We start from the raw sequence: 12,522 nt of genomic DNA, 5'->3' as shown, positions 1-12,522 counted from the left end.
GGCATATAACAGCAGATTTGAAGAGGCAGAAGAAAGGATCAGTGAGCTTGAAAACAGCCTCTGAAAGTGAACATAAAAAGAATAGATAAAGAAAATAATGGAAAAAATGGAACAGGTTCTCAGGGAACTAAATGATGGCAAGAGACATGCAAATATACAAGTCATGGTTGTTCCAAAAGGAGAAAAGAAGGGAAAAGGGGCAGAAGGAATGTTTGAGGAAATAATGGCAGAAAATTTGAAGGACGTTGATATCTGTGTCCAAGAAGCACAACATATTACTATCTGAATAAATCTGAATAGACCTACTCCAAGACACATACTAATCTGAATGTCAAATGCCAAATATAAAGAGAGAATCCTGAGAGCAGCAAGAGAAAAGAGATTCATCACATACAAGGGATGCCCAATCCCCTCTCAGTTTAGAGAGGGAGTGGGCATCACCATCCCAGGGTCCTCAGGATGGAGGAATAAAATATGGATTAGAGTGGACTTACTGGTGTTCCACTATAGAATTATTGTGACTCTAGCAATGGAAGAAACTATATCATTGATGTGGAGACAGGGGTCACAGGAGTTGCTGAAGGCAGGGAGAGGGAAAAAGAGGTGAGATATGGGGGCATTTTTGGGTCTTGTAGTTGTCGTCAATGATATTGCAGGGGCAGATGCAGGACATTATATATCCTGCCATAACCCTGCCAATAGACTGGGGGAGAGTGTAAACTACAATGTAAACTAAAATCCATGCTGTGGAGCAGTGCTCCAAAATGTATTCATCAAATTCAATCAATGTACCATACTAGTGACATGTGGGAGGAGTGGGGGATATGGGGAATGGGATATATGGGAACCTTTTATATTTTTTAATGGAACATTTTGTGTGATCTATGTATCTTTAAAAAAAAAAGCTAATAAAAAAGAAAAAAGTTTAAGTGCTGATTTCTCATCAGAAACTATAGAGGCAAGAAGGTAGTAGTATGATACATTTAAGATCCTGCAAGAGGCAGCGGACTTGGCCCAGTGGTTAGGGCATCCGTCTACCACATGGGAGGTCCGCGGTTCAAACCCCGGGCCTCCTTGACCCTTGTGGAGCTGGCCCAAGCACAGTGCTGATGCGCACAAGGAGTGCCGTGCCACGCAGCAGTGTCCCCCACGTAGGGGAGCCCCACGCACAAGGAGTGCGCCCCATAAGGAGAGCTGCCCAGCGAGAAAGAAAGTCCAGCCTGCCCAGGAGTGGCACCGCACACACGGAGAGCTGATGCAGCAAGATGACACAACAAAAGGAGACACAGATTCCTGGACTGCTGACAAGATTAGAAGCGGACACAGAAGAACACACAGCAAATGGATACAGAAAGTAGACAACTGGGAGGGGGGAAGGGGAGAGAAATAAAAAAATAAATCTTAAAAAAAAAAATAGGGGTGTATGGAAAAAATATACCAAGTGGATACTATGGACCATTGTTAGTAGTAATAGTCTGAGCATGTTCTTTCATAAATGGCAACAAATGTTCCACAACAATGTAAGCTTTTGGTGAAGGGGTGATATACAGGAATTCTGCACATTATGCATGATGGTTTGTAAGCTCTTAACTTCTCTATAAAACAAAGAAAAAATAGTGTGTTTAGAGAATATATAATCAAATGGAAAACCGTTAAGTGAAAAAAATTATAAAATAGAATATACTACATATGTTATGTAATCCAATATGATAAACATGCTGAAAGGAAAATGATCAAAATGTCCATAGCAGGTATTTCTGAAAGGGAGAATTACAGCTGATTTTTATTTTCTTCTCTATCCTTTCTACAATAAGCATATAATTACTTTTCTAACCATAAAACGAAAACTAAAACAAAACCCAGAAATATTCTTTTTAAAGAAGGGAAATGGCTGTTACAAATTCCCTTCTGCTAAACAGTGGTTCTCAACTTGAACATATATCAGAATTGTCTGGATTTCTTCTGAAAACTGATTGCTGCCTTTGGCCCTCCTTCCCAGTCAGTAGGTTGGGGTGGGGCCTGAGAATTTGTATTACCAAAAAGTTTCATTGGGCAAAGTGATGGGAAGATTGAATTACCTAACAGTATTGTGAAAACTACATGGGTTTTGGAGGCAGGCAGTTTCTATTCTGGTTTTGCTTTTTGCTGTTAACCCCTTTCAACCTCTGTTTCCACACTGATAAAATAAAAATAATGAACACCTCATAGAAGCATTATGAAGGCTAAATGATTTGATGTAAACACCCAACACAGTGCCTGCCTTAATTAAGATCCTTAATCAATGTTAGTCACAGATGAGCCTCAATTGGGTTACTGTGACATGATTTAGCTGCACCTCAGGTCAAACAAATCATTTCCTCCAAACCTAACAAACCATACAAGTCCTTCTGCTACTAACAAATTCTTTATTGGGTCATCTATAAAATTGGGATAATAGCATAATGGTATCTACTTTGATATAATAGATAGTAATATGTACTTTCCAGAGATGCCAGGTGGATAAAACAAGATAATATGCTAATGCTCAGTACATTAGCTGGCATACAGAAGATACTTAGCAAATGCTAGTTTCCTCTTCCCTTCTCTTTAAATTGCTTTTTCTCCATAGTAACTCCTTGATCCAGTTAAAAAGCTCACCAAGTCTATGATACCTCAAATCAATCTTTCCACCTCAATTAGACTGTTCTTTTCTGTTGCATGTAATTTTTTTCTATGTATTTTTAAAAATATATAGCTCTCATATACTTCACTCAGTTTTCCCTACTATTAACATTTTGCATTAGGGTGGTATATTTGTTACAATTGATGAATCAATATTATTATATTTACTAAAATCCATAGTTTACATTAGGGTTCACTCTGTGTTGTACAGTCTATAGTTTTGTTTTTTTAAATTGTGATGACATATATAACACAAAATTTCCCATTTTAAGCACTTTCAAGTATACAATTCAGTGGTGTTGATTACATTCACAATTTTGTGCTACCATCAACACCATCCATTCCCATAACTTTTCCATTACTTCAAATAGAAACTCTTTACCAATTAAGCATCAACTCATCATTGCCAACCTCTACCCTGCCCCTGGTAATTAGTCTTGTAATTCCTGACTCTATAAACTTGCATATTCTAGCCATTTCATATTAATGAGATCACCCAATGTTTGTCCCTTTTGTGTCTAGCTTATTTCATTCAACATTTTGTCTTCAGTGTTCATTCATGTTGTTACAAGTATCAGAACTCCATTCTTTTTTAAGGTCTAATGATAGTCCAATATATCTATACCACACTTTGTTTATCCATTCATCTGTTGGTGGGCACTGGATTGCTTCCACCTTTTGGCTGTTTGTGAATAATGATAGTCAGTGGTGTTTGAATCCCTGCACTCAATGCTTTTGGCTATGTACCTAGAAGTAGGATTGCTGGGTCTTATGGTAACTCTATATTTAACTTTTTGAGGAATTGCCAAAATGTTTTCTATAGTGGCTGCACTATTTTACAATCCCACCAACAATGAAAGGGGGTTCCAGTTTCTTCACATCCTTGGCAACACTTGTTATTTTCCTTTTTTTTTTTTTTTTAAGCAATAGTAGCCATTCTAGTGGGTATCAAGGGTTATCGCATTGTGGTTTTGATTTCCATTTCCCTAGTGACTACTGATGTTGACCATATTTTCATGTGCTTTTTGGCCATTTGTATATCTTTTTTGGGAGAAATTTCTATTCAAATCCTTTGCTCATTTTAAAATTGGGTTGTCTTTTTGTTGTTGAGTTGTAAGATTTCTTTATATATTCTGGATATTAAACACTTATCAGATACATGGTTTCCAAATATTTTCTCCTGTTCTGTGGCTGTCTTTAATTTTCTTTAAATTTTTATTTATTTCTCTCCCCTCCACCCCCCACCCCAGTTGTCTGCTCTCTGTGTCCATTCATTGTGTGTTCTTCTGTGACTGCTTCTATCCTTATCAGCGGCACTCATTTTCTTTTTTTAAAGATTTTTTATTTATTTCTCTCCCCCACCCCAGTTGTCTGTTCTCTGTGTCCATTTGCTGCGTGTTCTTTGTCCGCTTCTGTTGTTGTCAGTGGCACGGGAATCTGTGTCTCTCTTTTGTTATGTCATCTTGTTGCATCAGCTCTCCATGTGTGCAGCACCATTCCTGGGCAGGCTGAAATTTCTTTCGCGTTGGGCAGCTCTCCTTACCGGGCGCACTCCTTGCGCATGGGGCTCCCTTATGTGGGGGCACTCCTGCATGGGACGGCACTCCTTTTGCACATCAGCACTGCACATGGGCCAGCTCCATACGGGTCAAGGAGGTCTGGGGTTTGAACTGCGGACCTCCCATGTGGTAGCCGTATGCCCTATCCCCTGGGCCAAGTCCGCTTCCCTCATTTTTTTGATAATAACCTTAAATGCACAAAAGTTTAAAATTTTGGTGAAGTCCAATTTATCTATTTTTGTTGTTGTTACCTGTGCTTTTGGTGTAAAGTCTAAGAAACCACTGCCTAATACGAGGCCCTAATGATGTTCTGCTATATTTTTTCTAAAAGTTTTATAGTTTTAGTTCTTATATTTAGATCTTTGATCCATTTTGAGTTAATTTTTGTTTATGATGTGAAATAGGGGTCCAATTTCATTCTTTTGCATGTGGCTATTCCAGTTTTCCCAGTACTTTTTGTTGAAGAGACTATTCTTTCCCCTTTTGAGTGGGCTTGATACCCTTATTAAAGAAGGTTTATTTCTGAACTCTCAATTCTATTCCATTAGGGTATATGTCTGTGTTGTGTGTCACATTTATTTGAAGTCAATTAGTTGGTTTATTTAAATATAGGTAAGGACACACTCTATGTTAGGGATTCCTAACCTTTTTTGTTCCACAGACCCCTATGCCAGTCAGGTGAAAACCATGGACCACGTCTCAGAATGTAGCAAGAGATAGTTTTATGACACTCAACTAACGTCGGCTAACAATTATCCTAATTTCGAAGTATGAATGAGCATAAGTGATTTTTTAGATATGTGACAAGTGTAATGTGATATGAAGTGAATACTACTGTAATTTATTGCATACATTCCTAAGTGAAGGAGATGCTAGGTTTCAGTTACAGGTCAGGAAAAATAAAGATAATATTGATTTTTTCCATTCAAGCTTACGGACCCCCTGACTCTTTCTTGGGACCCCTTGTTAAGAACTCCTGCTCTACGTAAACTACTGTATTGGATGTTCAAGGAAATAAATAGTAGACTGCCTTTGAGATACTTGGCTGAGGTGACAATATACCTGAAAAGTTGAATAGGAATGCATGGTAAAGTGGGATACATTTTTCAGAAAGTATGGTAGGAGTTCTGACATTATAATGGGCTGATCTGTGATTATTTTGCACTCTGAAACTGTTGTAAAAGAACTCTGGTTTTATGACTAAGAAAATAGGCCAGAAATCTAAGTGGTCTTGGGTCACAGCTGTGGAGAAGGAGAGGTTTCCTATCAACTACTATACTGCTTGTAGATACATTTCTAACTATTTCCAAATCTTTTCATCAATTTATGTTTGTGTTTTCTATGTAGGCAGTGCATTGTAGCCAAACACTGGGCTCTGAAGCCAAAATATTTGGGTTTGGATCTTGGCTGTAATAGTATGACTTTGGGGGAAATCCCTTATCTCTGCACTTCAGGTCCCCCATCAATAAAATGGACATAATAATAGTACCCATGTCATAGGGTTGTTTTGAGGATTAAATAACTTAATATATGGAAAGCACATATAAACTTATAAGAGCTATTATTGTGTTATTAGTTTCTGAGAGAATAGAAGGCAAGGAATCTAGTCTTCTAATTTTTTTCCCTTTTCTTCTTTCAACTTCCTCTCTCAGATTCTGATCAAAGCATCTAGATGGATGTTCAATAAACACACTTGGGAAGTGGATATGGCTCAAGTGATAGAGCTTCCGTCTACCATATGGGAGGACCTAGGTTCAATCCCTGGGGCCTCCTGGTGAAAAAGAAGAAGAGAACACGTGCCCATGCAGCAAGCCAATGCCTGCCCAAGTGTACGCATGGTGAGCCAGTGCCCTGCACAAGTGAGTCACGAAGCAAGATGATGATGCATCAAAAGAGAGACAAGGAGAGAGTCAAGGTGCAGCACAGCAGAAACCAGGAACTGAGGTGGTACAATTGACAGGGAACCTCTCTCCCTATCAGAGGTCTCCAGAATGGAGTCCCGGTGGATCCTAGAGGAGAGAAAATGAGAAGAGAAGACAACACCAGGGCAGGAGGAGGGGAAGATGGGAAAATAAATATTATCTTTTTAAAAAATAAAATAAAATAAATAAATAACACTTTAGGTACCTTATCATATTGGATAAAAAAATATATTCTTGCATTTCAGAAGGGAGACTTGGGATCAGGTCTAGTCTGGTACTAGGAAAAGTCTAAAAAATTAAAAACTGAGATAGCAACAGTTTCTAGACCCAAGAGAACCTCTTTTAAAAAAGTTAGTCAAAATCAATCGGTGCTGAGAAAGACTCAGCCCAATGAATGCAATTCTAAATGAGCTTTCCCATCTATTTTAAGATCTATGCCAAATTTCCTTAGACAAAACCTAGCCTTTTAAGGAAAGTGCAGAGAACATGCTTACCTGGGCTTGCTTTGAGGGTATGTTTTAGTAAATGCTTCATTCCACCCTTGACTGCATAGATTTGTGAACTAAGACAACAGCACTGATTCCTTCTGAAAGAAAAGATGCTGTCTTAACGCAGGAAGTGTAATTACAATGGTACTACTTAAAATCTAATTAAGCAGCAGCAGCAGCAACAGCAGCAGCAACTGCCAGCGCCAGCCCAATTACAGGTCAGCTCAATATTCAGATAAGAGAAAGCAAGAATCATTTTTTCCCAGGGCACTCAACTCTCCTGAAATTACTGTTGAAAAAATTCTGGGATGAATTACAAGTCAAGGGGCTGTCGCAGAATTAGGGAAGGGGAGAGCTGGTGGAGGTGAGAAATAACCTATATCTGGAGATAGAAAAACTATGGGCTTTTTGCAGGAATTTGGCACGACCTCCAGCGCCATCTATCAGGAAATCTAGGATGGAGAAGGTTACCAACAGGCCTTCCAAATCTTCCGCGTTTGGCAGATGCAAAGCACATCGTCGACCCTCACCCTTAGCGTTTAGGGGATATCAGGGCAAAAGAAACATCAAAGGGAACGTTGAAGCAAAAAAGCAATAACAGAAGGTCAGCCTAGGGTTCTTGTGTGGGACGGGTCAGACCCATCCACAGCATCAGCAAAGGTGGAAGAATTAAGGGTCACCATGGACACAGGAGCCCAAAGTTTCGGGTGGAGCCAACGGGCCGGGTCGCCTGTACTCCAGGGTCTGCCTGCACACATTCTTAAGCAGTTTCGCGGTTTGAGTCTCGCCTGTACGTTCCCGAACAAGACACTGTCTCGTTCTCACAGCGCCGATCTCAAGAGCTGACTCTTGAGCTGATTCTCAGTTAACATCTGGGAGCAAAAGCAGCTTTCGAGATCGGGGGCGGAAGGTACCGACTGGTTTTATTTATTTTAGGGTTGGCATCCCGCTGTGGCCTGAACCATCTGCCAGCAAATCTTTCCCGATCACCCTCCTCTTCCACCTTCTGTCCAGGTGACGTCGGAAATCCCCGCAGGACGCGCAAGGGGCTGAGCGGTTAAGCCGCGTCCTTCAGGTGTCAGCTTCATTCCGTTCGGAAACCACAATCCCCAGAATCCCTTTTCCCGGGGGCGGGGGCGGGGGGCAAGCAACAAATAAGATGGCTCCAGAAGGGTGGAACGTGCAGCCGGGGGAAACCCTCGTACCTGGCAGTTTGTTTACCGGATGTGTTTAAATAACCGAATCCTCACATATGCACCACCCAGCTAACCACCTTGGAGGCCGCAGAGGCCACGGCAGCGGCTTCGCCCGCTCCCCCAGGGGCGTCCTGGGAGTTGTAGTCCAGCCGCCGCCGGGCGCCGAACTACCTTTCCCAGGACGCCCTGCGAGTCGGGCGCTCTCAAGGTTCTTTTCCAAAACTCTGCCGGCGCTGAGACCCCCTTTCCCGACCCCTCACGCCCCTCAGTCGACTGCCTCCCGTCTGTCGCGACAGAGCGCCGGTCCCAGTGGCGGCCCGTCCGCGGGCCGCGCCGTCCCGAGAGGCACTTCCGGCGGCGGTTCACTTCCTGGCTGGGTGGATGGAGCCGGGCGGGCGCGCGCGCGGGGGAGGGGCGGCGGGTCAGTCTCCGCCGGGCGCTGGGAGGATCAGCTGGCGGGCGGGCGGGCGCCGAACGCGGCCCCGGCTCTCGCTGCGGCGCAGCCTCCTCCCCGCGTCGCACGATCGGACGGCCGTGACAATGTGGCGGGGCTGGTAGCTGGGCGCGGGTCGCCGAGCCGTCTCAAGTGGGTGCCGCCGGGATGCTGCCTCGCGGGGCGGCAGGGAGGATCCGGGAGGAGGGAGAGGCAGTGCCGGGCTGGGTCGGCGCTGCTCGAGGCGGCCCGAATCCCCCTTTTCTCCGAGTCGCGGGCACGGCGATCTCGGGGTGCGGGCCGGGGATGCATTTTCAGCCTCGGGGGTTTTTCTCCAGGAGAAAATGCTTGAAGCGTTCCCCCCCGGATGATGGCTTTTGCTCCCCCTCAGGTCTCGGCAGTTGAATTTTTAAGTGTGTTACTGATTCATTCTCTTCTCTTCCTCTGTCATCACAGGTTTAAACTTACACGAATCGCTCTCCTGAGGAGGAGGGGACCCGCCGCGCGATTGACACGCATATTCCTATAGGCATCCTCCCTCAGCCCCCACCCCCACGCCCGGATTCGGGTGGCTCCTCTCGGAGCTGAAATCCGAGAAGAAATCCTGGGATCGCTTGTTTCCCTAAAAAATATTAATAATAAAAAAAAAAACCCCAGCAATCTAGACACCATCGGCTTTTTGCTTTGCTGTTCCTTTTTGCAAGATGAAGAAGTTTTTCGACTCCCGGCGAGAGCAGGGAAGCTCTGGCCTGGGCTCCGGCTCCAGCGGAGGAGGGGGCAGCACGTCGGGCCTGGGCAGTGGCTACATCGGAAGGGTCTTTGGCATCGGGCGTCAGCAGGTCACCGTGGACGAGGTGTTGGCGGAAGGTACGGTGGGACGCGGTCGGTGCGCCGTAAATTAAAATCTTTTGCTGATACGGCCGGACCCTGGTTCTTTGGTTGTTGAATGTATGAATGGGTTTTGACCACTTGACCCTCCCTTCCCCCCGCTCTTGCCCTGTGATTCATTGTCCTTGAGAGATTTAAAACTGAGATTTGGAAGTGACAGGGCGGATGGAGCTTGCGAGATGCTTGCCGGATATCATTTACCTTAGTGGGCTTTTATGTTTTAAAAAAACGTCGAGAAACCACCCTGTCTGCCTCACCGAATTATGAGGATCAGATGAGAAAACGTATCTATTAAAGTCTAAAGCCTTATGTCAAATAAAGGTAGTGTGTTTGTCATTCCTCTGAAACTTGAAATGTTGCTGTGAAGGCTGAAAGGGTGGAGATGGGGGATCTTTAAGAAAAAAGAGGGGTTTCTCCTACCACCCAACTTTCCCACTTCCAGGGGCAGGCTTTGGAAGGAAGAGGATTTTCTGAGAATGGGTATGTGTTTTTCTAAATTTACAGCTACCGCTGCCAAAGCTCTTGGATTTGACTAGGTTTGTTTCCTGACTTAACTGTAATCAGGTTCCTAAGATGTAGTTAAGATAGAAATTATATGAAATGAATGTAGTTATTTCGAATTCAGTGTTGCAGACTCTTCTTTTTATTTTTAGCCCAAAGAATTACTTGAGGGGCAAAAACTGAGGTGGCTTTAATTTGTTTTTCTTCCATTGGAGAGGATGTTATTTAGATCTGCTGTATAAATCCTCTACGTGTGTGTGCATCTGTAGATCTACTAATAATGTAGTTATATATCTTTGTCCCCCCGGCTTTAGGGAAATCTTTGCATGTCTCTTTGGGTAACCTTAACCTCGACCTTCATAATTATGCCAGACTCATACTTTTCACAGCCCACTGCTTGCCTAGTGTGCTTTTATTTTTAATAAAAGCAGCAATTTCCTTGGCATGAAGCTATTCAAACTAATTGGATGGGGCCAACCTGCTGTAAGGTTGTGTTATAGACAGAGATGTGGGTGGGGGAAGGGGTGGCCTCTATTACTGCATGGGGGAGAAATAGTTTATTAGCTGGGGTGGGGGGAGGAGAATAGAAAACCAAGAAGCCCCTTTAAAAAGGACCTTTTGCAAGCTAAGGTTGAAGCTAGGGTCCTGACCCGGGCCTGGGAAATGCCTGTCATGGTAAGTATCTCAGGCAGGCGGGCGAGTTGGGAGGAGGAAGGAGCTGTGTTTGGCTCTAAGCTTGTGTAAGCACTGGATTCAGCAGGGTTCCAGTTCTCTGGGGGTAAGGTTGAAGCCTGTAGTTTAAAAGCACCATTAAAAAAAAAGATATCTTTCAATTATGTCTTTGTGAAATTGTTGCTCTTTTCCATTCTCAGTACTGCTATAGCTGGACTTAATCGGGGGCCTGAGTCACTGTCCCTCTGGATCCTTCTTTGTGGGCTTTGGTGCAGGATGGGAGATGCTTCTGTGCCCGCTGCCAGATCCGCACCCTTGAGTCTGATCTGCCTTTTTCATCCTTGTGCTAAAGCCCTTGACTGCAGTGGGGTTGGGGGTGGGGTGGCGTGGGGAAAGAGTGTGTATGTGAGAGAGAAATCAGGAAGAATGAGGAGATGCAGGGCTCTTTCCTCCTCTGAGAATGGCCTCTGCTGACTTCATAGCCCAGGAGCATTTTGTTCATCTAGGATATTTTTTCCTTATAGATTCTGCTTCCCTAAGCAGTGCCTGTTCTCAGTTCTCAGAATTGGAGAAGAGTGATGGGGAATAGAAAATGCACAATTGGTTTTTGTTATCTAGGCTGCCCTCCTTTTCCCTGAAATTCATCCCTGAGAACTGCCACATCACATATTATGATGTTTTGATGTGGAACTTAGGACTTGCAGCTCTGCATTCATTCATTCATTCATTCACTAAATAGTTATGAAGTGCCTCTAATGTGCTGGGCACTGGGCTGATCTCTGCATTAAACTAAATGTTGGAGTTTACAAATGACTGAGAGATAGAATACAGCCAGTTATAATAGAGTGATAAATGTTATCGAAAGCCAAGGGTGTGGTAGCCCCCAGTTTTAGAGAGCCAAGCATTGACTGCTTGAGGAAGTGACGTCTAAACAGAGAACTGGAGAATGAGTAGGATTTAGCCAGGTCTCAGAGTAGCAAGAGAGAGTGTGATGCATTTGGGGAGATTAATAGACTTACATTTTTTTTTTTTAAGATAGGATTCCACAGAGGTGAGGTAGGGCTTTAACCCCTGTTTGAGGAGACAAGGAAAAGGTATTTATTTATTTTATTTTATTTTTTAAAAACAACTGGGTGTGGAAAACCGGGCATGGTAATGTTATCCTTCTTACGTTCTTTGGCTATAATTGAGTTGGGATTGGTGTGTCATAGAAGTGTCTAGTTATGTAAGAGCCAGTATACAAAGTATTTATGTAGCACCTACTATATACAAATGCTCTTTCAGTTTCTGGGACATCTCAAGTGTAGTGTCTGCCTTAAGTAGCTAACAGTGCACTTGGGAAGACAAGGCACACAGTCACAAGTACAGTAGCGTGGTTAATAGCACTGGCTTGGAGAGTCAGACTGGTTTAGCTTCAAATTCTGGCCCTGCTCTTTACCAGCTGTGGCACCTTGGGCAAGACATTTCACACCTCCCTTGAGTTTCCCTATATTACTGGTTCTCAACCTAGACCAACAACAGGTATAACTTGTGAACTTGTTAGAAATGCAAATTTTGGGGCTTTACCTCATAAACTTTGGTGTTGGGACTTGAACAAGTTCCCGGAGAGGGTCTGATGAGACCTAAAGTTTGAGGACTTCTGCCCTATGGGATGGCCTTTAAAATGAAATGAGAACAATGTATATGAAGTAGATAACATTTCTCAGGTGTTCAGTAAATGGTACCATTATTTTCCAGCAACATTACATCATCTATGCAGTTGTGGGGGAGGACTGGTGGGATGGAGAATGTCAAGGCTAGTTTGGCTGTAGCAGTCTGAAGCAATCACTTTTTCCCATTGTGTTTGGGCAGAGCCAGTTGTACTTTGCAAGGGTTTGCCCAGATCTTAAAGGTTCAGTAGACATTTTGGTTAGCCTTGTTCCTTTTCTGGACTTTCTTCTCTGTGGGTCCCCAGAGGATGACCTGTCCACCAGTCCCAAACAGAGGTCTCTAAGGACAGTATAAGAGCTGTGCATGGAGTGCTGAGGGCAGTATCCCAGCAATGCAGCAAGGGATGGGGATGGGGACTTCTAACACAGACCCTGTTGCTACCATCCCACTGATTGCCCCTTTTTCTCTGTTATGAGTGTTGGTCTGTGTTTTATAGTGAGGAATTGTAGGAATCCCAAGGAGCTGGGGCTGGAGCAGATAAGAATATGCCTG

The 12,522-nt window shown here is 43.6% G+C and overlaps 1 protein-coding gene and 1 long non-coding RNA gene across 25 annotated transcripts in view; one reads left to right on the top strand and one right to left on the bottom strand.

The window, feature by feature from the left end:
* Positions 1 to 3,981: 3,981 nt before the first annotated feature.
* Positions 3,982 to 8,234, bottom strand: LOC105744313 (uncharacterized). The gene is made up of 3 exons (XR_001117442.4): positions 7,836 to 8,234; positions 6,637 to 6,728; positions 3,982 to 6,229 (listed from the first exon to the last, which is right to left on the bottom strand). It is a non-coding gene; the product is annotated as an uncharacterized lncRNA (long non-coding RNA).
* The window catches only part of AAK1 (AP2 associated kinase 1), a 177,367-nt gene continuing 173,018 nt past the window's right edge, over positions 8,174 to 12,522 (top strand). For 10 of the 24 annotated variants that reach the window (XR_011646125.1, XM_058278713.2, XM_058278709.2 and 7 more), the window contains exons 1-2: positions 8,224 to 8,412; positions 8,716 to 9,126. Coding sequence is in view for 22 of the 24 variants with exons in the window: in XM_058278713.2 (XP_058134696.1) it covers positions 8,964 to 9,126 (163 nt within the window). In the remaining 2 variants the exon portion in view is untranslated. Of the gene's footprint in view, positions 8,413 to 8,715; positions 9,127 to 12,522 lie in introns of all 24 variants that reach the window. The other 14 variants (XR_011646124.1, XM_071208880.1, XM_058278712.2 and 11 more) reach the window with 5 other exon arrangements.

This window comes from Dasypus novemcinctus, chromosome 17, assembly GCF_030445035.2.
Source record: "Dasypus novemcinctus isolate mDasNov1 chromosome 17, mDasNov1.1.hap2, whole genome shotgun sequence".
NCBI classification, from domain to species: domain Eukaryota; kingdom Metazoa; phylum Chordata; class Mammalia; order Cingulata; family Dasypodidae; genus Dasypus; species Dasypus novemcinctus.
This window is presented reverse-complemented; position numbering and strand designations above follow the sequence as displayed.